The sequence below is a fragment of the Geotrypetes seraphini genome, chromosome 2, assembly GCF_902459505.1.
Source record: "Geotrypetes seraphini chromosome 2, aGeoSer1.1, whole genome shotgun sequence".
Classification (NCBI taxonomy): Eukaryota; Metazoa; Chordata; class Amphibia; order Gymnophiona; family Dermophiidae; genus Geotrypetes; species Geotrypetes seraphini.
In genome coordinates, this window is record NC_047085.1 from 403,291,424 (window position 1) to 403,319,414 (window position 27,991).

The 27,991-nt window shown below is 41.3% G+C and overlaps 1 protein-coding gene across 1 annotated transcript; it reads left to right on the forward strand.

Annotated features, from left to right (window-relative positions):
- Positions 1 to 5,790: 5,790 nt before the first annotated feature.
- On the forward strand, positions 5,791 to 27,839 carry LOC117354097 (anterior gradient protein 2-A-like). Its single transcript, XM_033930959.1, has 8 exons — positions 5,791 to 5,896; positions 6,797 to 7,055; positions 7,423 to 7,486; positions 7,699 to 7,751; positions 19,209 to 19,282; positions 20,362 to 20,425; positions 25,122 to 25,205; positions 27,523 to 27,839. Exons 2-8 carry the CDS (start codon positions 6,809 to 6,811, stop codon positions 27,570 to 27,572), a joined length of 636 nt encoding a protein of 211 aa, XP_033786850.1. The 5' UTR covers positions 5,791 to 5,896; positions 6,797 to 6,808; the 3' UTR covers positions 27,573 to 27,839.
- Positions 27,840 to 27,991: the final 152 nt, after the last annotated feature.

Sequence of the window (27,991 nt, forward strand, 5' to 3'; positions counted from 1 at the left end):
ACAACAGTGTAGGGTTGCCAAATTTCCTCTATGAAAAAAGAAGACACCTGGTCCCTCCCCATTCCACCCCCAGCTCCACCCTGTTCTACCCCCATCCTACCCTCCCATATGAACCTCCTCAAGCTCAGGACCGCATCTGTGCATGGCAGATGTCGATGTGATGACATCATTTGCATGCATGTGACATCAGCACATCAATGTCTATGCATGTGCAGACGCCCTCCAGACGCAGGCCTGTGGTTGCGGGCTTCCAAAACCCAGACAAACTGCCAGGTTTGGGATATACCTCCATGCACCTGGAAAGTCCTCTAAAACAAAGGACATATCCGGGTTTTTCCGGATGTCTAGTAACCTTTAAAAGGGCAATGAGGCACTTAGGGGGTACTGATGTGAACTTCACTTAAAGGGTGCCAGGTACATATTTCATCAGAACCCCTTTTTAGTGTAGGGTGAGCCCTCCAAAACCCCCAAGCCTACTGCACTGCCCTATAGGTGATACCTGCCGGCTGCAGGTATCACCTATAGGGCAGTGCAATAGGTTTTGGTGGGCTTACACTTTCCACCATAAATGAAGTGGTTAGAGTTACATATTGGCCTGGGTCCTCCTCTCTATGATTCATTAGCCCACCCACCAGGCTATTTAAGACACCTATGTGCTGCTCTTTTAGGCTTTCCTATACCAGGTGCTGCTGTTCTAGAGAGAGGTATGTCCTGTTTCATTTACATCTTGGGGGGGAGGGAGGTGGGTGTCAGTGGCCACTGAGAGAGTGTGGGGGGGGGCCATGCTTTCATCTCTCTAGTGGTCATCTGGTCAGTTTGGGTACCTTGAGCATGGTTAATTGGACACCAGCGCACTCATAAAGCTGCAGTTGCCAATTAAGCTGCTAGCTTTCACTCAAGGTGTGCAAAATAACAAAAACATGGAAATTACGCATAACGCAAAATTCACCAAAATAATTTTATTGCTTTTATTTTTCCATCATGGAACTCAAAAGACCAGTTGCGTTAGTGGGAGGTCGTTATAGTTGCCAAAATGCTGGCCTTCTGATAACGAACTCAACCCGATACTTTGAAGCTCCCCATTATATACCTTTAGTCCAGTATGACATCATTGGCCATAGGCCAACCAAAAACAGAGGTGGTGCAAAGAAAATTCCTTTACATGTTTAAAAGTTTCAGAAATCATATTTGTTTTGTTTACATTCATTTCTGAATATACATTAACATTTTATTACATATCCAATATTCTTTTTGTCCTTTTCACAAAAGGTATATTAAGAGAACCTGCATTTGTTAAGTGCTGATATATTCTCAGCCTCAGAGAAAAAGGAGGGGCTGTTTCCCCCTCTCCCTGAGCTGACAGCTTCATGTTACACTGATACTCACACAGAAGCTTTCCTATGCTGGAGACTGCTGCAGTGTCTCTGATTCTAACTTAACCATTTCTAGATGCTGTGTTCAGGATTTTTCCTCAGTGTTCTTTTTATAAACCATTTATATCACCACGTATCACACATTCAGGGGCCCCAAACATTCATCTATTCTTACAATGTATTTCATTCATAGTTTCACACATTATATGTATCTCAGGTTGGGATACGTAATCTAATATACTTTTCCTAACCAGCCTAAGGCACATTTGGTATCAATTAGAACCACGAGGCTAGAAGCTGGAAAACTAAACAAAAGGGACACAGGCCGAACACAAAATGGAGTAAAACCAAACAGAAGATACAGAAAGACAGAGAACAAAATGGAGTCCATGTATATCCTGATTTCCTTCATGATCTAGCCTAATAGCAAAGTACATAAAAAGAAAATTATTATGCTTTTCCTTAATATTACTCTGTAGTGTGTTTTTTGGCTATATCCATATTCAGATTTTTATTCACCAATTTTTTGTACGCTTCTATTGGGTGTGGCCTTAACTAACACATATGCTTGTATCTAACTAGAGTTACCCAGAATCATACGAAAAACAGGAGTTTTTGTAGAAAAATTCCACAAAATACTGCACTATCATGTCCTGATGTCCATTCCATTACCATACCATAGACATCACCCCCTACTGGCCACGAGCCACTACTCCTCAACCTTTCTATCTATTATTCACTTTTAAATCAGGTCTAACTCCAAACATCTAAATGACACACTGAACATCTTTAAAAAGGTGTGATTATCCCTGAAAGATATCCAAGTGTTAAGCCCGCCCAAATCCCACCCAAAACATAGATTAGATTAGATTAGATGTCTTACATGGTCCTTTACATTTCAATATCCCGGAGGATGAATGCCCTGCACAATGTCTAAAAATTAGTTTTGAAAATCAGAACTTGTACGTTTGGCGATTAAAAATCCAAGTGCTGGTTTATGCTGGGTATGGGGGGGGGAGTTGGGGGGACATCTGCATTTTTTGAAAATGAGCCCTTAGAATCGTTGTAAAATGGCATATCTGGGTTGATGTGCAACCTGTTTTATATGAGGGCTGATTGAAAAGTAATGAGACTGCCTCTGGCTTTCTTTCCAAGAAGTAGACGTGGCAGTACTGTGCTGGTTCTTAAGAAGCTCATACATCGACGTTCCTGAACCAGCAGTTGGACTGTAGATGGTCTGCGCATGCATTGAAGAACAGCGACTTTTTTTTTTTTAACTTTTAAGTAGCCCAGCGAGCCCGTGGTTTTAACCCCCTTTAAACCCGTGGGTTAAAACCACGGGCTCGCAGTGCAGGAAAAAGCAGGACAGTTGGGGTGACAGGAGAGATTTGGGGTGAGAGCAGGGCGGCGAGTTGGGACAGCAGACAGGCGAGATACGGGGCAAGAGCAGGACCGCCAGAGCAAGAGATTGGGGCAGGGAGGAGCAAGCAATCAGGGCAGAGAGGAGCAGGAGATCAGGGCAGAGAACAGGGTTTTTACACAAGCAACTGGTCCTGAGCAGTCAATTGTTTTGGATCGGCCAGCCCAGTCGGTGTGCCTGCTTTTTGTTAGTGAATCACGGCCCTTCCTACTTTGCATACCGTTTCCCCTCATATGCATGCGTGGATCGGAATCAAATCAGAGGTGATCGGCCACGAGGTTAGTGAATCAGGTTGGAGGGATATCAAGTCGCAAAGGGGTCGCAAACATATTGGTACACAATCGGTTTGCTTAGTGAATCTAGCTGTAGGCTCTTGGAATGTTATGGGAATGAAGCTTGATCTCATTGGAACAGGATGACACATTCCTTCCACACTTTGAAGATAGCACATTGTTTCAATAGATTAAGGGTTACCCGTTTCACCAATGTAACATTTTTTGTAGCATTCACTGTTTTTCTGCTCATTTTTCATTTTTGCATTGATGTTATATCTGCTACTATTTTGTGTTTAACTTTCTGCATTTGTCAACTGGGAATGAACCATCGATGAAAGCCCCATTCTATGAGATCAATATTCCGTGAAAAGTATGCCACAAGACATCTCATCAGGCATGACATCACTTTGGCCATCTGAAAGGCTCCCGAGGATGAACCAGATCACACCATCTTCCAGAGTCTAAAACAAAAAATTCAGATTTTTTAAAATCTAGTTTATGAATAATGGTACATCATAAAAGAAATCATTCACTGAGATTCTAGAATACAGACACTTTCTGAACATGTAAATTCAAAAAACTGTAGCAGTCGTAAAAACTGGACTGTTCAAAGTTTGGAACATGGTACTATTCTGCTATTTGAGACATTTGCTATTTCACTGTTGGAAGCAGGATACTGGGCTAGATAGACCATAATCTGCACCAGTATGGCTATTCTTATGTTTGTTTCTTAATTATAGTGAGGGAGTGGAAAATATGAAAAAGGATCTGCAAAAGTTAGAGGAATGGTCTAATGCCTGGCAACTAAAATTCAATGCAAAGAAATGCAGAGTAATGCATTTGGGGGATTAAGAATAGGAAGGAACCGTATATGCTGGGAGGAGAGAAGCTGATATGCACGGACGGGGAGAGGGACCTTGGGGTTATAATGTCCGAAGATCTAAAGGCGAAAAAACAGTGTGACAAGGCAGTGGCTGTTGCCAGAAGGATGCTGGGTTGTATAAAGAGAGGCGTAGTCAGTAGAAGGAAGAAGGTGTTGATGCCCCTGTACAGGTCATTGGTGAGGCCCCACTTGGAGTATTGTGTTCAGTTTTGGAGACCGTATCTGGCGAAAGACGTAAGAAGACTTGAGGCGGTCCAGAGGAGGGCGACGAAAATGAGAGGAGGTTTGCGCCAGAAGACGTATGAGGAGAGACTGGAAGCCCTGAATATGTATACCCTAGAGGAAAGGAGAGACAGGGGAGATATGATTCAGATGTTCAAATACTTGAAGGGTATTAACGTAGAATAAAATCTTTTCCAGAGAAAGGAAAATGCTAAAACCAGAGGACATAATTTGAGGTTGAGGGGTGGTAGATTCAGGGGCAATGTTAGGAAATTCTACTTTACGGAGAGGGTAATGGATGCCTGGAATGCGCTCCCGAGAGAGGTGGTGGAGAGTAAAACTGTGACTGAGTTCAAAGAAGCGTGGGATGAACACAGAAGATTTAGAGTCAGAAAATAATATTAAATATTGAACTAGGCCAGTACTGGGCAGACTTGCAGGTCTGTGTCTGTGTATGGCCGTTTGGTGGAGGATGGGCAGGGGAGGGCTTCAATGGCTGGGAGGTTGTAGATGGGCTGGAGTAAGTCTTAACAGAGATTTCGGCAGTTGGAACCCAAGCACAGTACCGGGTAAAGCTTTGGATTCTTGCCCAGAAATAGCTAAGAAGAAAAATTTTTTTAAAAAAAATTTAAATTGAATCAGGTTGGGCAGACTGGATGGACCATTCGGGTCTTTATCTGCCGTCATCTACTATGTTACTATGTTACTATGTATGTTTTAGTTTCTTTTGAGGGAAGATTTTCTTAGTAGTGTATTTACTTTCTTGATTATTTTTACTGATGTTTATAAAATTTGAAATGGTCCTCCATTTATAATGTGGGCTAGAGGGATAATGATGTTATACTTGCAATATAAGCAAGGATGTTAATTCTTTTTTTTTTTTTCTAAATGTTTGTAATATCCATTCCTTCACTGTATTGGTAAAAGTTTGAAATAAAGTAAAATTTAATTAAAAAAATAAAAAAACTATAGTATCCATATTTTGTGACCTTGTAAGCAAGATAATAGTTCAATAAAAGAGTGAAAGTCCAAAATAAAGGTTATTTTATCTTACAAAACAGATATATTCAGAACTAAACCCATTTTCCACTCCAGAGTAAAACAGAATAATAAAATAATGTGATTCTAATTTGCTTTTATCTTGGTCTCTCAACTCAGATACAGGTCATAAATTCATAATTCACAACTCACATTAAGGAAATAAACATGCAAAATAATGAATGAACTATTAAACAAACTGAGGGGGTCAAGATTTAATATTTGTACAACTATAAACCCAAGTTCTAAATCAACCATCTTCTTTTCATATAGCAATGCAAGAAACTTGCCTTCAGCAAATCTCTCCTCCAATCACACAAAGACAAATCAGCCTTCGGGCAAATCAGAAGTCTGCATTTAAGCTTAGCTGTATTTGGATTGTTGCCATATTCCTTAAAAGTTTACTAAAGTAAAAAATAAAAGCAAAACACCTTCATCTTTTTTTTTTAATGGAATATATGATGCTTTTGTTGTGATAGAGGAATGATGCTTTTTATTTCCTGAATTTACCTGTCCAATTTTAAGGAAGAAAGGGGCTTTGTGAGCAGCATTCAAATTTAGGGCTGGAGGGTGGGGACAAAATATGCAGCGGTGTATAAATAAAGGAGCTTTCATCACTCTGGTCACCATTCAAGCCTGAAACCCTTCCCTAGGTCTGGGATAAAAAGTGCATTTGGGAGAAAAGGTAAGCCTAATACTTCCCTCTCAGACTTTTCTCAGACATGCACCTGTTAGAAAGGTGAAACTTTAAACCTGTGGTACTTTGACTTTTACATACTTTCAATCTCCTTAGTTAATCCATTGAAGTCAACATATGAAAGACAAGAATGAAAGATAGATAAGAGAGGAATGAGGAAATGCAAAATTAAAGTGATAACAAGTTATTTCTAACTTTCATAAAGCTTGTACACATACAAGCTTGCTAGTTAACTAAAACCAACCAACCAAGCTTAGTCCCCTTTGGTAAAGGATGTATTTTGGTGTTTGCTATGTGTTAATTAACTGATGTCCATGTGACACTAAGACCCAATTTGATTATTGTGAAATCATAATGCTGAATTTTGATCTGATTTTATAGTTTGTTAGGGGCACATTTCTGTTAACTAAACTACCTCTAACAAGGAGCACCTCACCCCCAAAATTACTCAGGTATCGTTTACACTGGTAAATAGGCATGATTTATACACTCAGAAAGCAAACTATAAATGATTCTCCCCTAGTGTTTAGCAGCAGGGATGAAGAAATCATCTTGTAATAAGAGTAATGAGCAGAAAAACAGGGGAACCTACGATTCAAAATCTGTTCCTCCTACTGAAGTACAAGTAAACTGTAAATCCTCTGGAGACATGGATGTTTTTTTACTGTACCTTAATGTAACTCACCTTGAGCTCAGGATTGAAAGGTGAGAAATCAAATCTATACAGTGTATGCAATTTATAGACTGATTTTTGCTATTTTTGTGATCAATTGTTTTTAAAAAGTGTTTATAAAAAGGAACTGCCAGTAGCTCAAAGCACATCAAGTTTTCAGTTGTTCTAGGTTTAACAGTTGGTGAATGCAAGGTTTTTTTTTATGCTACTTTTAGCGCTTGCCCACCATGGAAAAAGGATATTTGTCAGTGTTTCTGCTGCTTGTGGCTGTCTCCCATAGCCTCGTCAAAAATGCCGAAGGCAAGGATGATGTAGGCAAAGATGCCATTGACAAGGAGACCGTGGGCAAAGATGCCATTGACAAGGAGGCCGTGGGCAAAGATGCCAAAGGCAAGGATGCCATAGGCAAAGATGCCGTAGGGAAAGAGAGCACTACAATGCGTGGGACCAGAAAACCTCAGACTCTTTCCAGAGGTAGGAGTTTCAAGAAATATTTAATCTCTCCCCTAAACCTCACCCTGTTTCACTCCCACCTCGGTTTCAAGTAATTCCCTTTCCTACTTACCTGTCTGGTTCGCGTAACCTCTGCCTGTGACCTTAAATATGTCCCTTCTGATCCTTGTTCCCATCACTGATTTTGTGTTGTTGAGAAATGTGTCTTGTGCTTCTTTACTGTATAAATCCGGAAGCATAAAACCCCCCAGCAAAATCCAGTGTTTGCCCAGCTCCCTCTTTGCAGGCTTCTTTTAAATGTCTGCCTGCAAAGCTGAAGTAGATGAAACACAGCACCCGTGGTGCACACCTTTCTTTACAAGGTAATTTCTTTGTCCTTTTCTTTCAGGGTGGGGTGACAACCTTCAATGGATGCAGACTTATGAGGAAGCCTTGTTCAAATCCAAGCACAGGTATTATTTACACAGCCGTCTATTTCCTTCCTTGTACAGGTAGTGCCATCTAGTGTACTATTTAATTTACTTGGAGACTGAGATTCAAGAGCTCCGGGATGAAGCTAGTTGACAATCGGTGGATTCAATATGGCAGCACTGTAGCAGGGTCTTAGCACACTTACTTCTGATGTATTAATTTTAAACATTATTTTCCTTTTTTCCCCTCCAAGTAATAGACCTCTGATGGTAATCAATCATCGTGAAAACTGCCCACACTCACAAGGTAACCATATTTTAGTTTGTTTTTTTTAATGATAAACAAGAATGGGTAGCATAGTTCATTGTTTAAATCTTCAATAAAATTCCACAGTAATTCATGACAATTTAATTCTGTACTGTACAAGATTAGGCAACAAGACTATAAACTCTTAAAATCTTCTTCAAGGCTAATGCATGTATTAAACTGAAGACTAGAATAATGTCTTTTCTCTTCTTATTCTAATAATAATATAAAGAAGTAAAAAAAAAGTCTGTTTACGCCAATCTAAGAGGTCATTTTGCAAAGCTGCAGTAGAAAGTGGTCTTAACACATCCTTATGTGGTTCTTTCCTGAGTGCTAAAGCCATTTTTACCACAGCAGGAAAACTGCCAATTTTCCATTTTCCAAATTAATGGCCACATGCTGATATCACCATTATTTCATGGCCATTACCAAATATTAGTGGGCAAGTCCATACTGACAACTGTTTTGTAGGCAGTAAGGGCCAGACTCTACAACAACTGCCGAAGGTTAGACGGCGGTAGCCACCCTACTGCTGCCTAACTTAATTGGTTTCATTGCCTTTAATTGACACAATAATTGATCATGTCATTTAAAAGCAATTTAAAAAAGATGGTGCCTCCACATACGGCACCGGAACTGCGACTACAAAGGTGTGGTTAATGCCGAAAGTAACCTTAGGTGTCGGTAGGAACTTCTGTAGTCATGATTCTCATCACAGATAGGTGCTGGAAATGTAGGCCTTTTAAACTCTGACCTACATTTCTGGCGCCTTTCTGTGACATAGCCACAGTTCTATAAACAGTGCCATCAAGTGAGTGACACACAATTGGTGTTGCTTTTGTGGGTGGCTGCTGATCATAGCATCATTTATAGAATCCAGACCTAAGGGCTCATGCACTAATCTTGCACTAATCAGCGAACAATGTAGATCACCTCTCCCTTAGACTACTAATCTACCGGTAATCTAGTATTTCTAAGTCACGCTTTGCCGAAACAGGTTCAAGGTGACTTACAATATAAAGGATTACAGAATGTATGTGCTACATTATAACAGTTTGAGGAGGGCAGAGTTATAAATGGAGTAATGGGGAAGGGACTATACTGAAGAAGTTCTATGACCGTACTGGTATAACACTTGTGTTGAGTATGGGATGTAGTGACATTGGGTATTTCAAGTTTCTTGTCTATAGTCTTGATGCTTTCAAAGAAGATAGATTTTAATTTTTTTTCGGAATCTGTTGTAGAATGTTTCCATTCTGATGTCAGTCGGGAGGTTGTTCCAGGTCTTGGTGCCAATATAAGTGAAGAGTGAGTCGAATGTGCATTTGTATTTAACCCCTATGGGAGATGGAAGGAGTAGTTGAAGTGATTCTAGTTTTCTGGTTGATGTTGACCAGGAATTGACGAATATGTTTATGAGTGGTTCAGCGGTTTTTGCATGTAGGATGTCTTTGAACCAGTTTGGGACAGTTCCTATGATGCCTATTTCATTGAGTTTGGATAGTTATAATTGGTGGTCAACTGATTCAAAGGTTCAAGGTTCAATGTTTATTAACATTTGATTTATCGCTAAATCTGTTTACAAAGCGATTTACAAAATAAAACATAAAATATAAAGATACAAAATTAAAACTCAGTAACATAAGTTTAAAACAAGACAAACTTGAGGTGGAGGGAAAGATAGGGAAAAGATTACATCTGTCTTAGTTAGGAAAACAAGTAGGGAAAAAACATAAGGGAATAAGGCATAAGAACGTAAGAACTGCCATCTCTGGATCAGACCTTCGGTCCATCAAGTCCAGCGATCCACACACACGGAGGCCCAGCCAGGTGTACACCTGGCGTAATTTTACTCACCAATATTTCTCTATGCCTCTCGTAAGGAGATGTGCATCTAGTTTGCTTTTAAATCCTAGAACTGTGGATTCCACAATAACCTCCTCTGGGAGAGCATTCCAGGTGTCCACCACTCGTTGCGTGAAGCAAAACTTTCTGATATTTGTCCTGGACTTGTCCCCCCCTTTGCTTCAGTCCATGTCCTCTTGTCCGTGTCACATTGGACATTGTAAATAATTTTTTTTCCTGCTCTATTTTGTCAATTCCTTTCAGTATTTTGAAAGTCTCGATCATATCCCCTCGCAGTCTCCGTTTCTCAAGAGTCCCAGTCTCTTAAGTTGTTCCTCATATTCCAAGTTCTCCATAGCTTCGTTGCTCGTCTCTGCACCCTCTCCAGCAGTTTTATATCCTTCTTTAGGTTGGGAGACCAATGTTGGACACAGTATTCCAAGTGTGGTCTGACCATTGTTCTATAAAGCGGCATTATAACTTTCTCCAATCTACTCGTGATTCCTTTCTTTATCATGCCTAACATTCTTTTTGCTTTCTTTGCTGCTGCCGTGCATTGTGCCGATGGTTTCAGGGTCCTATCTATCAGTACATCCAGATCCTTTTCTTGTTCGCTCTTACCCAGAGTTGCACCTGACATTCTATACTCGTGTTCCTTGTTCTTTCTGCCTAAATGCATTACTTTGCACTTTTCCACATTAAACTTCATCTGCCATTTCTCCGCCCATTTCTCTAACTGACACAAGTCACTCTAGAGTTCCTCGCTATCATTCTGCGATCTGATTGCCCGGCATAGCTTTGTGTCGTCTGCAAATTTGATGATCTCACTGGATGTGCCTTCTTCTAGGTCATTGATGAAAATATTAAATAAGATGGGCCCAAGTACCGAGCCCTGGGGCACACCGCTAGTCACTTTCTCCCAGTCTGAGAACTTCCCATTTATGCCCACTCTAAGCTTTCTGTTCTCCAGCCATTTGCCTATCCATCTTAGTATATCTCCCTCTATCCTGAGAAGTCTTTCATGTGGAACCTTGTCAAACGCTTTCTGGAAGTCCCAAGTATATTATGTCCACCGGTTCTCCACTATCAATTTGTTTGTTCATGGTCATAAAAAAAATTGAAGTAAATTCGTCAAACATGATTTCCCTTTCCTGAAGCCATGTTGACTGGCTCTCATCAGGTCATGCTGTGTATCCAAGTGCCGGACTATGCTATCTTTAATCAGTGCTTCAACCATCTTTCCAGGGACAGACGTAAGACTCACAGGTCTGTAATTGCCCGGTTCTCCTCTTGATCCGTTTTTGAAAATTGGCATGACATTCGCTATCTTCCAATCGTCTGGTATCTGTCCAGTTCTAATTGACAGGTTGGCAAGTTTTTGCAAAAGCTCTCCAATTTCAATCTTCAGTTCTTTTAAGACTCTCTGGTGAATCCCATGAGGTCCTGGGGATTTGTCGCTTTTAAGATTGTCGATCTGGTAGTATATCTGGTCCAAGTCCACTTCTACTGTGGTGAGGCTGTCCTCTATTACTCCTTTGAACACTTTCACTGCTTCTGGTATTGTTGTGGTGTCCTCCTTCGTAAAGACAGACGCAAAGAAGGAATTTAGTCTGTCTGCAATTTGTTTGTCTTCCTTGATGTACCCTTTTCTTCCCTGGTCATCCAGCGGTCCCACTGCCTCTTTTGCAGGTTTTTTTCCTTTTACGTATCTAAAGAAGGGCTTGAAATTTTTGGCCTCTTGCGCTATTTTCTCCTCATAGTCCTTTTTGGCATCCCTCACCACCTTGTGACATTTCTTCTGATCATCTTTGTGTTTGGTCCAAGCTTTGGTTGTTTTCGTGCGTTTCCATTTTTTAAAGGAGTCCTTCTTTTCTTTTATGGCTTCCTTCACCTCTCTAGTAAGCCATGCCGGTTCTCCTTTGCCTTTAGTTTTCCTTTCTTTGGAAATCCGCGAAATGTAGAGATTTTGTGCTTCTGTGATAGTATTTTTCAGTAGGGACCATGCCTGATCTACCGCAGCGGATATATCAAATTGAAGGACGATTGCTTGGCGGCCAACGCTCAAGTATTGCTTGATTTTGGAACATAAAAGGAACATAAGAACATAAGAATTGCCACTGCTGGGTCAGACCAATGGTCCATCCTTCCCAGCAGTCCGCTCAAGCAGTGGCCCCAAGGTCAAGACCAGTGCTCCAAATGAGTCCAGTCTCACCAGTTTAGCATGAACTATTCCAACTTTGTCTTGAAACCCTGGAGGGTGTTTTCCCGTATAACAGACTCCGGAAGAGTATTCCAGTTTTTTACCACTCTCTGGATGAAGATGAATTTCCTTATGTTTGTAAGGAATCTATCCCCTTTCAACTTTAGAGAGTATCCTCTCGTTCTCCCTACCTTGGAGAGGGTGAACAGTTTGTCTTTCTCTACTAAGTCTATTCCCTTCAGTATTTTGAATGTTTCAATCATGTCCCCTCTCAGTCTCCTCTTTTCAAGGGAGAAGAGGCCCAGCTTCTCCAATCTCTCACTGTATGGCAACTTCTCCATCTCTTTAACCAATTTAGTCGCTCTTCTCTGGACCCTTTCAAGTAGTACCGTGTCCTTCTTCATGTACGGCGATCACTGCTGGACGCAGTACTCCAGGTGAGGGTGAACCATGGCCCGGTACAGCGGCATAACCTTCTCTGATCTGTTCGTGATCCCCTTCTTGATCATTCCTAGCATTCTGTTTGCCCTTTTCGCCGCCACAGCACATTGTGCAGATGGCTTCATGGACTTGTCGATCGGAACTCCCAGGTCCCTTTCTTGGGAGGTCTCTGCAAGTATTCATGTATGAGATTTTTGTTCCTAACATGCATCACTTTGCACTTATCCACATTGAACATCATCTGCCATGTCGATGCCCATTTCTCGAGCTTGATTATGTCACATTGCAGGTCTTCACAATCCCCCTGTGTCTTCACTACTCTGTATAACTTCATATCGTCCACAAATTTAATCATCTCACTCGTCGTACCAATGTCCAGATCATTTATAAAGATGTTGAAGAGCACAGGACCTCTGTGCTATTGCAACCTGCTTCTCACTAGCCTTCCACTAAACCATCTCTCTTCCCTTCAATCTGTTCAAAACTCATGCTGCATACCTCATATTCTGTCAATGTCTCTATGTCATAGTACATAGTAGATGACGGCAGATAAAGACCCGAATGGTCCATCCAGTCTGCCCAACCTGATTCAATTTAAATTTTTTTTTTTTTTTCTTCTTAGCTATTTCTGGGCGAGAATCCAAAGCTTTACCCGGTACTATGCTTGGGTTCCAACTGCCGAAATCTCTTCTACACCCTCCCAGCCATTGAAGCCCTCCCCTGCCCATCCTCCACCAAACGGCCATACACAGACACAGACCGTACAAGTCTGCCCAGTAACTGGCCTAGTTCAATATTTAATATTATTTTCTGATTCTAAATATTCTGTGTTCATCCCACGCTTCTTTGAACTCAGTCACAGTTTTACTCTCCACCACCTCTCTCGGGAGCGCATTCCAGGCATCCACCACCCTCTCCGTAAAGTAGAATTTCCTAACATTGCCCCTGAATCTACCACCCCTCAACCTCAAATTATGTCCTCTGGTTTTACCATTTTCCTTTCTCTGGAAAAGATTTTGTTCTACGTTAATACCCTTTAAGTATTTGAACGTCTGAATCATATCTCCCCTGTCTCTCCTTTCCTCTAGGGTATACATATTCAGGGCTTCCAGTCTCTCCTCATATGTCTTCTGGCGCAAGCCTCCTATCATTTTCGTCGCCCTCCTCTGGACCGCCTCAAGTCTTCTTACGTCTTTCGCCAGATACGGTCTCCAAAACTGAACACAATACTCCAAGTGGGGCCTCACCAATGACCTGTATAGGGGCATCAACACCTTCTTCCTTCTACTGACTATGCCTCTCTTTATACAGCCCAGAATCCTTCTGGCAGCAGCCACTGCCTTGTCACACTGTTTTTTCGCCTTTAGATCTTCGGACACTATCACCCCAAGGTCCCTCTCCCCGTCCGTGCATATCAGCTTCTCTCCTCCCAGCATATACGGTTCCTTCCTATTGTTAATCCCCAAATGCATTACTCTGCATTTCTTTGCATTGAATTTTAGTTGCCAGGCATTAGACCATTCCTCTAACTTTTGCAGATCCTTTTTCATATTTTCCACTCCCTCTTCGGTGTCTACTCTGTTACAAATCTTGGTATCATCTGCAAAAAGGCACACTTTTCCTTCTAACCCTTCAGCAATGTCACTTACATACTTATTGAACAGGATTGGCCTCAGCACTGAACCCTGAGGGACTCCACTAGTCACCTTTCCTTCCTTCGAGCGACTTCCATTAACCACCACCCTCTGGCATCTGTCCGACAGCCAGTTTCTGACCCAGTTCACCACTTTGGGTCCTAACTTCAGCCCTTCAAGTTTGTTCAATAGCCTCCTATGAGGAACTGTATCAAAGGCTTTGCTGAAATCCAAGTAAATTACATCTAGCATATGTCCTCGATCCAGCTCTCTGGTCACCCAATCAAAAAATTCAATCAGGTTCGTTTGGCACGATTTACCTTTTGTAAAGCCATGTTGTCTCGGATCCTGTAACCCATTAGATTCAAGGAAATACACTATCCTTTCTTTCAGCAACACTTCCATTATTTTTCCAACAACTGAAGTGAGGCCCACCGGCCTGTAGTTTCCTGCTTCATCCCTGTGACCACTTTTATGAATAGGGACCACATCCGCTCTCCTCCAATCCCCAGGAATCACTCCCGTCTCCAGAGATTTGTTAAACAAGTCTTTAATAGGACTCGCCAGAACCTCTCTGAGCTCCCTTACTATCCTGGGATGGATACCGTCTGGTCCCATCGCTTTGTCCACCTTCAGTTTTTCAAGTTGCTCATAAACACCCTCCTCCGTGAACGGCGCAGAATCTACTCCATTTTCTCGTGTAACTTTGCCAGACAATCTCGGTCCTTCTCCAGGATTTTCTTCTGTGAACACAGAACAGAAGTATTTGTTTAGCACATTTGCTTTCTCCTCATCACTCTCCACATATTTGTTCCTAGCATCTTTTAGCCTAGCAATTCCATTTTTTATCTTCCTCCTTTCACTAATATATCTGAAAAAAATTTTATCTCCCTTTTTTACATTTTTAGCCATTTGTTCTTCCGCCTGTGCCTTCGCCAAACGTATCTCTCTCTTGGCTTCTTTCAGTTTCACCCTGTAGTCCTTTCTGCTCTCCTCTTCTTGGGTTTTTTTATATTTCATGAACGCCAACTCTTTCGCCTTTATTTTCTTTATGTCCACATTACTCCTTACCTCAAGTCACTTCATTGGCTCCCTATCTAATCTAAACTAAACTAAACTAAACCTTAGGTTTGTATACCGTGCCATCTCCATAAGCGTAGAGCTCGGCATGGTTTACAGGGTTAGATTGAAAAGGAGCTACAATGAAGGGTTATAGGAAAGGAGCTAGGAAGATAAAGAGGGACAGGGTACCAAAGAGCAGGAGGTGTTAGATTTTTGAAAAGAGCCAAGTTTTCAGGTGTTTGCGGAAGGATTGAAGGGAGCTTGAAATTCTGAACGGGGATTCTATTTGTGTGTTGCACATACCTATGAAGGCTCAAGGCGACTTACAGAGAGAAGTAAGAGGAAAAAAGAAAGAGAAGGGACTGGGAGGAGAGGAATGAGGAGAAGGGGGAGAGATACTCAGGCAAGAAAGGAGAACAGAGGGAATTTCAGAGTTCATGTATCAAAGAGGAAGGTTTTCAATTTTTTCCGGAATGTGGTATAGCTAGGTTCCATTCTGGTCATTTCTGTGAGGTCATTCCAAGTTTTTACTCCTAGGAAGGTTAGCATGGAGTGAAAAATACACTTGTACTGGAGATTTTTTGTAGATGGGACATTTAGTTGTATCCTATTGAGGGTTCTGCGAGAAGTAGACCATGCCATAGAGCAGGGGTGTCCAATGTCGGTCCTCGAGGGCCGCAATCCAGTCGGGTTTTCAGGATTTTCCCAATGAATATGCATGAGATCTATTAGCATACAATGAAAGCAGTGCATGCAAATAGATCTCATGCATATTCATTGGGGAAATCCTGAAAACCCGACTGGATTGCGGCCCTCGAGGACTGACATTGGACACCCCTGCCATAGAGGAAAGCATACAGTTCAAACTCCTCATACTGACCTATAAATGTATTCACTCCGCAATTCCTCAGTACCTCTCCTCTCTCCTCTCTCATCTCTCCCCACACTCCCCCCCTCCCCCCGGGCACTCCGCTCATCAGATAAGTCTATGTTATCTGTACTCTTTTCATCTAAGGCCAACTTCAGACTCCGTTCCGTCTACCTTGATGCACTGTATGCCTGGAACAAACTGAAGACCACCAAAAGATTTCAAGCTTACATGTACTTGAAATCTTTTGGTGGCCCTCAGAGTTTTCTCGTGTTCACACTGCAACCCTCTACATGAAAAAGGTGGGAGACCACTGGTTTATGATTATGAAGGAGGCTTTTCTCTGTGTGATGATAAATCTTACAGCCAGTAGTTTATATGTGGATTAGGACTCCTTTTACTAAGCTGAGGTAAACACGTGTTTACATAACTTAAAAGGGAAGTAAGTTCCAAATGTGAATGTGCTACCCATGTGCTAAAAAATATTTTTTTATCTTTTGACTGAGAGAATGTATCTGAGAGATGGAGAGTGGGCATTGCTGCCTTAATCAATTAGTGTATCTACTACTACTACTAATTATTATTATTTCTATAGCGCTACTAGGCATACGCAGCACTGAACATCAAAATGCTTTATTTTGGATTATTTATAGTAGAAAATTTCCATAAACAAGACACCTGAGTAACACACTCAAAAAATTAGAAACATGATGGCAGATAAAGGCCAAATAGCCTATCTAGTCTGCCCATCTACAGTAACCATTATCTCTTCCTCTCTCTAAGAGATCCCATGTGACTATCCCAGGCCCTCTTGAATTCAGAGACAGCCTCTGTCTCCCCCACCTCTTCCGGGAGACTGTTCCATGCATTCTACCACCCTTTCTGTAAAAAAGTATTTCCTTAGATTACACCTGAGCCTATCACCTCTTAACTTCATCCTATGCCCTCCCATTCCAGAGCTTCCTTTCAAATGAGACTCAACTCATGTGCATTTACACCATGTAGGTATTTAAACGTTTCTCAATCAATAAATCGTAGTGACAGTAAAATAAATAATATGTAAAAAATGTCACTCACCAGCAGTGGACTCAATTTCTCAGATCAAACATTCAAATCAAACAGGTGGAGAAAAAGTCTCAAATACTATATCACGTAGCAATCATTGATGATTTTAAAGCTAACCAAAAAAGAATGTTGGGATCTCAAAGAAATATAGAATCCACAACTGTGCACAGTAGAAAAGCTAATTTTATATTTTATAATTGTTTATATAATTATTCTATCAAAAAAGGCACCAAATTCCGGAATCCAGGCCGCCCAGTGGTATAAATTGTTAACTGGATTTATCAAAAAGAAACCAAAGACTGGTCTGAGGGACATTTGGAGCATTGAGATTAAGCATCAAATTACTGCATCTCAATGGCAACAAATTTGGAGGATGAGATGTACAGTGTCTGCATCTATGAGACAAACTTGTGTTTTTTTTTTGTTGCATAGAGCATTATGGACCCCTGTTCAGTTACAAAAGTTGGATAGCTCTAAGTCTAATAGATGTTGGCATTGCCATCTTGAAGCAGGGACTTTAGACCATTTATTGTTCTATTGTCCATTTATCAATTGGTGCCAAATCAATTGGTGCCAAATTAATTATTTATTAGAAAACCCGGTGACATTGACCTATGATACTATATTATTTGGCATGTCAATGAGAGCAAAGAGTCAGATATCTTCGAATAATAATAAGCTTTTGCTTATAATGACAGGGGTTGCCATACAACAAATTACTTGTAACTGGAAGAACTGGAGTAGACTGAATTATAATTTTTGGTGGAACTCATTGTGTCATATATATAAAATGGAAAGAGTAATAGCTACACAGTAGGGGTATTTAATGAAATTTCAAGACGTGTGGGAGCCGTTAACAAAATATTGTAATGAATAGATGGCATTTTTTTCCCTTAAATTTATAAGTTCAATATTCAGGGTGGGGGAGGGATAATTTTTAGTATTATCATATAAAAATATTTGTTATGAAAGGGTGGGAAGGGAGGGAGTTAAGGTTATATGATTTGTATTATTGCTGAATATTAAGTGATATATTTAATGTTAAAATGTTTTAACTTACTGTCACACTTATTGTAAGTTTGAAAATGAATAAAGATTTAAGAAAAGATAGAAAAACAGCTCTGGCGCCAGAACTCTCAGCTGTAGCACTCCTTTTCAGCAGCGTTCAAAAAACAGCATATCCAATGGCGGCAGGCCAAGCGTTCTTCCTCCTATAAGATCTTGTTTCACCAGCGATCCGATGGTTTCATCTGGGATTTACACTTCAAAGTCCATTTCCATCTGGGCAACAACTGAGCACATCATGCTCAGGTTTTAACGTGTCCCCTATTTCTGCGCTGTGCCATCTTGTGCCGTTGGCAACGTTAAAACCTGAGCATGGGAATCTTTAGCAGTTGGTGCATGCTTACATGATAGCACGCGCTAATGCGCTTACCAACCTTTGATGAATCCACCTCTGTGATACGCATTAGTAAATACGGCCCTTTGATAAACTTGGTGGGGTTTGGTCAATTAGTTGTGTGGCCTCAAAAGCTCATATATTACAAAGTCTTTAGACAACTTTTATCCTGGGCCAGTAAACAGTATCACAGCCTGAATACTTCTGTTTCATATGGTAAAGAATACATCTTTAACTTTTAGGTTTAAGACACGGTGAAGTAATATTCCGCTAATTGACAAAGCGAATGTTGAGAATTTTTTTTTTTTTTTTAAAAAGTGCAATCTAATGAATTCCAAATGAATATTTATTTTTATAATGAAAATGGAACATATTTCACTAGTGGCGTAGTAAGGGAGAGGTGAGCTGGGGGGGGGGGGGCAGTCCGCCCCGGGTACTGTGTTTGTGGGGGCGCCGGCACTCCTCTTCCTCTTAACCTCCCGTGCCTCTTCCCATTCCTCCCCTTCACGTGCGCACTCCCCTTCCCCCATACCTCTAGTGGAAGTTGTTCACGGTGGTCAACAACGTGCTCTTTGCAACCCTGTGGATTCTCCCGCTGACATCACTTACAGATGCTGCGCAAAGGAAGTGACATCAGAGGGAGAGCTGATGGGGTCACGAGGAGCATGTTGTTGACCGCCGAACAACTTCAACTAGAAGTGTGAGGGAAGGAAAGGGGGGGGGGGCGCATGCGACAGGCAGGATCAGGGAAGGAGTGGCATGGGGGGGGCGCATGCAGCAGACAGGAGTGGAGGAGTGGTGACACGCCCTGGGCAGCTCTCACCCTCACTATGCCACTGTTTTTCACATGCAATGAGGTCACATTGATTTTCCATTCTAGATTATCTGTGGTCATAAACTACGCCAAAGAGGACAGCAGGATTAATTGTGCATTTCTTTGCAGCTCTGAAGAAAGCATTTGCTGCGCACAAAAGCATTCAGAAACTAGCACACAAGTTTATTCTTTTGAATGTTGTTGTAAGTTTCATTACCATTTCTTTAAAGTGAATTTTACTTGAGTCAATATTCAGAATCACAAATAGGTGCTGCCTACATAAACATTATTTTTCAAAACTTCTCACCGGCAACCGTTTACATTTTCCCCCGGATTCTGTAAAGGTTATCCAAATTTGTGCACGGACCCTAGATCGGTGTCCAAAATAATTGGTTAATGGGCTCCAATGATTTAATTATTGGATCTCACAAGCATTTAATTGACACAAATTATGATTTGGATATGAATTTGGCCATGCGCTATTCTATAACACTGGGTGACAGATTCTGTAATTGGGTGCCCAAAAAGATAAGCGCCTAACCAATACATGATGTTGGAAGAAGGGCTCAGCTTCTCCTGGAGAGGCATTCCGATGTTACCTGCTGCAGGAGGGGCAGGGCATGTGCCGCCCAGCTGTAGGTGGGACTGATATGCTCTTCCACATTTTCATGCACTTCTGAGCTCGCCATGCCCTGTACTAGGGAGGAGGCGTCCCGGGGAGGAGAAGCAGCTGGTTGCCAGCCTGCCTGACCCCACCACCACCCATGTGGGTTGCTCAGGGCTCCGTGTCTAGGATGATTCAGCGCACCTGCAATGAAACGTCCCACAATTAACTGGCAACGCTGAATCTCCCCGTTCCGCACCATGAAACTCCTATAGTTTTGCCCCTGACACAACTGTCCAGGCAAAACGTGGTCAGGTTGTATGTTGTAATAGACCACATTTCTCTTCATTATGATCCGCTTTCTGCGTTTCTTCTGAGCAAGTGCCAGATCTTTGCCTCTAGCTGTTCTGCATAAATTAAAGAGCAAGGCACTAAAAAGTCTTAATTGCGTAAATCTTCACACTTTTTCTCATAGCAAACCCAAATTCCTTCTGCTTCCAAAACTCGCTTTAATATAGCCCCATAATCATTTATAGAACGCTCACATGCGATCAGTCACATTAGCTCAACTGATTAAAATATTCCTGGATAAAGAATCCTGTTGTGTCTGCTGTTTATAAAAGGTATTTTAACAGTTATTTTAATTTTCTAATATGGGTCAATCGTCTTTTATTTCAGCATGATCCAACAGACAAGAACCTTTTACTTGATGGCCAGTATGTCCCTAAGATTGTCTTTGTGGGTAAGTATTTTACATTTTCTTTTTATTTATTTTTTTTTAAATCATTTTTATTAGAGAGTCAACAAGAGAAACAAGCAGAACACAGGGTTAAAAAAATAGGCAAACAATGGCATTCAGAGGAAGAACAGCATCTCCAGCCATCTCCAAGAAAACATAATACATCATGAAACTACAGGACTGTCTAAAAAGCAAAAACAGCCTGTCTCACACATTGGCTCCACAATTTTTATTTCATTTGACAACATGGCACCCCCCCCCCCCCCCACAACAACAGGAGGGAAAAGAAATCAAAAAGAATCTGGGCAGTGGGAGTAGCAATTTTTATTTTTTTAAAGATTTCTCAACCGCCTATCCCTAGGCGGCTTTAGAAATAGCAGCATCCATAAAATAAAATTTTTTAAAACATACAAAAAAAACAACAAAATTTATACAAACGGCAAACATTTCAGATCATTCAGTGAAAACAATTAATTCACAGTGCTCCATTATATATAAATCCCAAACTGGAATAAACTAGTAAATTTACTTTAAAAGGGGGAATGCAGCCTTTACTGAAAAAACATGGTTACAGATATATGAGCAAGCAGGATGATCTTGGAAGAGAATTGTTGCAAAATCTTATATGGGTGGTATTGAACACCCAATGGAGTGAAATATATGTTTCGGAATTGCTCCTATCAATTTATGTGATCTGTTTGAACAATTAAAGAGTTTTAGTTATTGTCACACCCGGTCCGTTACTTTCAGTTGGTCTTCTCTGCTGTTGTGTTTTATTTTGCCTCGTGGCACAGGCTTTTTCCTCCCCCCTATTTCTTCCCTGAATAGCTCTGACAGATGTTCAAGAGAGTTCAATGAGAGAGAGTCTTTTTCTACACATCTGATGTGCATTCCCCAAGACAAGAACAAACTGAGAGACCAATCAAAGATACAGTGGAGAAGATGCTGGGAAGGAAAGTGAAATGGCCCATTGAGATTACATGACTGAAATTGCTTACAGGGATTGTAGAGCATAAGATACATGAGTCTATTACAATGTGTTTAGCAGCAGCAAGATGTGAGAGAGCCACCCACTGGAGGAAAGAAGATGCAGCTCCAGTGGCGGGGTGGATATATAAACTTCAACAATTAGTACTTATGGAAAAACTCACAATAATCCTTGATTAACAATATGAGAAATTGGAGAAAATTAGCTCTCTCTGTGTTAAATCTACAGTATGTTGGTTTTTAAAAGGATTGTATAGGGAAAGATACGGGAGGGGGAAGGGAGGGCAAGGGATGTATGTTTGGGATGGGATGACATTCCAAAATACCTTTTAGGAAAACTTCAGGTCAGGTGGCATTCTAGAGTCAGTCCTAATGAAGGGTAGTAGAAGGGAGGAGTAGAGGGTTTTAAGAAAATATATAATGCTGGGATAATCACAGTAAAACAAACATCCCCCCCTCCCCGAACAACTGCAAAATATTCTTAAAAGTCACAAACTGAGCAGTACTTGCCAAAAAGTATGGGTATGGAGCCCACTGCATAACTAACACCAAAATGATGGAATAATAATATTATAATGGTGACGCGTGTCCTCAGTGTGAGGTTGCAAGCTTGAGGTAATGCAAAGTTCAAATAGAACCATAGCCACCACACTTAACCTTCCTGGGCATTTTCCAGAATGAGAATTCACAAGTTAGCTCCACACCATCACAGGAACATACTGTGTGTGAATAAATGCAATAAAATAGCAGCGGAAATTCTGCCCCACACCTCCAGCGAGAAAGTTAAAGTAAACAAGCTAACAAAAGTCAATAACAGCCAGGGCAGGATTAATTCTTCGAAGGCCCCTAAGCACACAAGTAAACTGGGCCCCCCTGGCCCTGCCCTGCCCATGCCCCACCTCCATTTATCTGTTTTCTTATTCACTTCATTATTTCCACTTGTATTTCTTTCTTTTTTAAATTCAAAACAAAGATTAGCATACCAGTATACAGTTTTTCTTCTATGCAACCCAAAAACATCTCTGAACAAATCCCCTTCCTTCCCTTCCCACCTACTTACCCAGGACTTTAACTCTGAACTTTTTCCATACATATATAAATGTGTTCAAATATATTGTAAAGCAGTAATACTATCCGAAATATAAGTCTATATTAATAACCAAGTTTACAACGCCTCTCAACTGCCTCACTCTGCATCAACCAATTGTAACCAAATCTGTAACTCCTCTAGTACCTTCCACTCCATGTATGTTAACTTGTAACAAAACAACAAAGCAAGCAGTCCACCAAAGACTCCAACATGAAACAAAAGAAGATCGGCAGAAAATAAGGAGATTCAAAATTTCAAATCAGGTTTATTTAAGGTGCTTCCAAGAGCCATGTCCAATGCATTTCACCAAACAAGGCTAGTCAACGCTAACAGAAAACCATGTCTTTCATACATACAGAACATAGATACACCCTCACCCAGTATGGAATAAGTAATCACAAACTAAAAATAGAAATATGTAGATAAAGGTTAAACTTTACCCTCAAGAAGCTAAACTGCATACAGTGAAACACCAAAGAAACAATTATCCCCCTAATACTCTGCAAACTATAAATATAGCAGATATAAATTTGAAGAAACTTACAAACAATCACCACTTTACAAATTAACAAATAGAAATAAAACAAAAATTGAAAATAAGAATATACCATTTTATTGGACTAATCCATTTTACAATTAACTTTCAGAGGCCATAACCTCCTTCTTCAGGTCAATATAGTATACTGCTGTTACATTATACTGTCCTGACCTGAGAATGGGGGTTTTGGTCTCTAAAAGTTAGTAAAAAATGCATTAAAATTAGACCAATAAAAAGATTAGCTTATTTTCATTTTTAAAAGTTTTATCAATACAACTTCAATACTATTTTATACTAAAGCAACAAAAAAAATCTTTTTCTACCTTTTGTTGTTTTTGCTTTAATCATCTTGTCTGCACTCTCTTCTTTCTAGCCAGCATCTGTCCTCTCTCTTCCATGCAGCATCAGCCCCTTCCATCCACTGTCTGCCCTTTCTCTCTGCCCCTTCCGTCCACTATCCGCCCTCTCCTCATTCCATATGGCATCTTCCCTCTTTCTATGCTCCTTCCATAAACTGTCTATCCTGTGCCCCTTCTCTCCTTTATACATGATTCATTTCAGCTTCACCCCCTCCCCTATGCGGTGGCATCTCTCTCTTCTCCTTTCCTTCTTACCTTCCCACTCCACCCCATGGTCTGGCATCTCTATCTCCTTCTCTTTCAACGCAGCCGCGGTTTTCAAGAGGAGCCGGTGCCCGCGGCTTTGAACAGGCAGCAAGGGAGCCGGCCAGAAATGAAGCATACGCCAGAGGGAGGCACAGATGAAAGGAAGGGAGAAGGCCATGTTGGGACTCGCAAGGGAGCACAAGCTGGGCTGCGGGTTGGACAGTTGATTTAAAAGTTTGCTGCTGCTGCTGCTGCTGCTGGTTAAGAAAAGCAGCAGTGGCAGAATAGGGAGGGTGGTTCCAGCAGCGGGCCCCTCTGACCATTTCAGGCCCTAGGCCCATGCCTACTGGACCTATCCTTTAATCCAACCCTGATAACAGCAGTGCTTAGCTTGATGAGTCAGATTGTCCCATTCTTAAGGAACTGATAATAAACGGTAGGAGAGAAAAACTTCTTGTAAAGCTCTCCTCTAGTCTCCAGGGTTTGACCAGGCTTGGTTTCAGGGACCAAAGCCCCTTCCTCTGGAACCAAACATCAGGAGGACAGAATTAAAGCCACCAAACTTTCAAAAATTTGACTGCACTACTGAACAATGAAAGCAGTGCATGCAGATAGATCTCATGCATATTCATTTGGGAAATCCTGAAAACCCGACTAGATTGCGGTCCTCGAGGAGGGACTTTCACAGCCCTGTCCTAGACGTGCACAGCTTTGTCCTGCTAGTCCAGGGGTGGGCAAATCCGGTCCTTGAGGGCCGGAATCCAGTCGGGTTTTCAGGATTTCCCCAATGAATATGCATGAGATCTATTTGCATGTACTGCTTTCAAAGCATATTCATTGGGGAAATCCTGAAAACCCAACTGGATTCCAGCCCTCAAGGACCAGAATTGCCCACCCCCGTGCTAATGAGTTAAAACAGTATAGTAAGTCTCAAAGAAGCAAATAAATAACTTTGTGTTATTTGAACAGGAAGAGCATGCTAATTTGCATGTTAAGAGCATTTTACTAAGCCAAATTCTATGAGCGTCGGAGCAGCATCAGAGCATTTAGCGCTCTCGGCCTCTACCATGGCTTAGTAAGAAAAAAAAAAAAAAAAGGGCCTAAGTAAAGAGAATTGCAATAGTCTAATTGTGACAAAAATATCTTTTGGACTAATAATGTAAAACCACAGCTTAGTAAATGGGGGGAGGAGGGGGTAAATTTGAATTTGAGAATGCTTAATAAGAGATGAGGCTGGCATGAGCAACAAGTAAGATATGCAGCTTGTGGCCAATAAAGATTTGAAAAGGTATGGGGGGAAGAGGTGAGCTGCTGGTGCCCCCACCAAGGTGGTACCTAGGGCAGTATACCCCCAGCCTCCTTTACCACAGCCTGGCTCCTTAGGAAAATGAGGGTAGGGCTTATGGTTGCTACATTATAAAATCCAAATACTTTGATACGTAGTATATTGACCCGCTCCTGGTTTTTTTTTAATCACAGATCCTTCTATGGTAGTCAGAGGAGATATTCCAGGGAAGTATTCAAACCACCTATACACCTATGAGCCAAATGATGTAGAGCTGTGTAAGTATTGCAAATTCTCACTCTAGAAATATTAATTGGTTACTGGCTGGAAACTGTGATGAATGATTTACAAATAAATTACTGGCAAAATATGTTCTTCCTTCTATGTGCCGAGAAAATAATGAAAATGAAGTTTTATTCAATCTCACTATGTCATCTCTCACATAAGACCAAATTTCTATATATGGCACCAAAAAAGAGTGCTGATATTCGACAAATGGTGCCCTGAGTTCTGCGCCTAACTTTAAGGCACAAGGATTTACACCAAGTGAAGCCTGGTGTAAATCCCTGCACCTAAAGGAGGTGCAGATCTGCTATATTGTGTAACGCTGCATGCCCAAAGTAGGTGAACCTACCCTTGGCTAAACCACTGTCTTCTTCATACCACCACAAATCCTTCATCCTAGCCCTGAGACTTTGGGCTAGCTAGCACCTGGGGAAGACGAAAGGAGTGCATATTCTTAAGAGTAGTGGTTCTTCATTCAGTCCCCAGGATGTAACCAGGCCAGGCCAGTCGCTTTTCAGAATACAGTCAAACCTCGGTTTGCAAGTAACGCAGTTTGTGAGTGTTTTGCAAGACGAGCAAAACACTCCTGGAAACTGACTCGCAAGCCAAGTGCCATCCTGATAAACCGCTTCAGGGAGTTGCCTCTGCCGTCCACCAGCCTTCCACACCACATTGGAGAACCCCCAAGCCCACGTAGACGAGCGCCGTCCCACATGCGCGTTACATATAAACACGCACAACATCTATGATGCGCTCATCGATGTGTGTGTTTATACATAACGCACATGTGGGACAACGCTCGGCTATGTGGGCTCGGAGGTTCTCCAATGTGGTGTGGAAGGCTGGCAGACGGCAGAGGCATCTCCTTGATGCGGCGCTGCCTGCAGCTGTACAGGGACCCCGATGGTTGCGCGTGGCTGACCACCTACAAACTGCAGCACCCGGGCATCATCCAGACAGGTACCCAGCCCTGGGCAATCCCTCGTCACTTCCACCCAGGTCCTTATAGCATCTTTTGGGTTGTGGAACAAATCGTCTGCGTTGCCATTATTTTCTATGGGGAATTTTGATTTGATGTACGAGTACTTTGGATTACGAGCATGCTCCTGGAACGAATTATGCTCGTAAACCATGGTACCACTTTATCTGCAATGAACATACAGGAAATACATTTGCATATGATGCAGCCAGTGCATGCAAATCTCTCTTGCATAGTCTTTCTGGGTGTCCTGAAAACTGATTGGCTGTGTGTGGGGATTGAGAACCACTGTCTCAGAGTAACATTGTCTGCTGCTGCAGAGAAACCTCCATGGCCCAAATTTTCAAGAAAGCATTTAATATATTGCATAGTACACTTGCAGCAAGAATGGGTAAAGTTTTGAGGGAACGTTTAACCCCTTCATTTTTATGATTGGATGGACAAGATTAGGACAGTGAATGTTTTGAAAAGTCAGAATAGCGAATCACTGTGAGAATCAACACTTTCCCCCACTTTTATGAAGCCGTATTAGGCTTTTTTATTGCCGGTTTGTGGCGGTGTTATCTCCAACATTCATAGGAATTCTGTGAGCATTGGAGCTAATACCATGGCTAGCGCTAAAAAAAAAAGCCTAACGTGGCTTCATTTAAAAAAGGGGTGGTAGTTATGTGGTACACAGACTAAAATGTTTTGTATTCAACCATACAAAAAAATTGCTCAAATAAAGCATGTGACTACATGTCTATTTTAAGTATTTATATTTATTTTAAGTATTTATATACCACTTATAGTCTAAGTCAAGGATCTCAAAGTCCCTCCTTCAGGGCCGTAATCTAGTCGGATTTTCAGGATTTCCCCAATGAATATGCATGAGATCTATGTGCATGCACTGTTTTCAATGCATATTCATTGAGGAAATCCTGAAAACCCGACTGGATTGCGGCCCTCAAGGAGGGACTTTCAGACCCCTGGTCTAAGTGGTTTATATGCAGGTACTCAAGCATGTTTCCCTGTCTGTCCCAGCCCTGCACAAGCCTGTGAGCTGAATGTCAGACGCAGACACCGGTATTATTTCAAATTGGGACAACATTTTCTATATGTGAATTGTATGATAATCTTAAAGACTCCTGATAAAGGCCAATGGCAGTGTTGGGTCTTTGTCAAATAAAGTTCTGCAGGCTTGTACACTTTTTTGTGTGTCATTGGCTTCTTGTGTATTTGTCTATCTCTTTCCGTGTGTTGTTATTGCAAAACTATTATGAAATGTAATAGTTAAGTTGACAGAACTATAGATCATCAGCTAATTTCATTTACTTATGTTTCACTTCTAGTGTACAATAACATGAAGAAAGCCTTGCATCTGCTGAAGACTGAATTATAAGCAAAAGGGTAGCCATAATCTCTGACCTCACAATTCTGTCTCTCATTTATCAACTCTTTCATGACTTTTCTTGATTTGAAATTCATGCCACTGGTCTGCATGTACATGTAATATTATGATTTATATAGCTATATTAACATTTTCAAACATGGTGGTTTGGAGTATGCACAGTTTTTTTAAGATATATTCTGTATGCTTCAATGTAAGCAATGCTGGTTTGTTTGTTTGTTTGGTTTTTTTAAATAAATCCACATTGGGGTATTTATATTTGGTGTGGCAGTTTATTTTATTTCCTTTGCATAGCTAAATTTTAAGGGCCAAATTCTATAAATGGCATCCTACCGCTGTCTAACCAGCCAATCGGGATGCACGTTTTCTAATCAAAACAATCCGAGGTAGGCAACCTACACTGTAGGCAG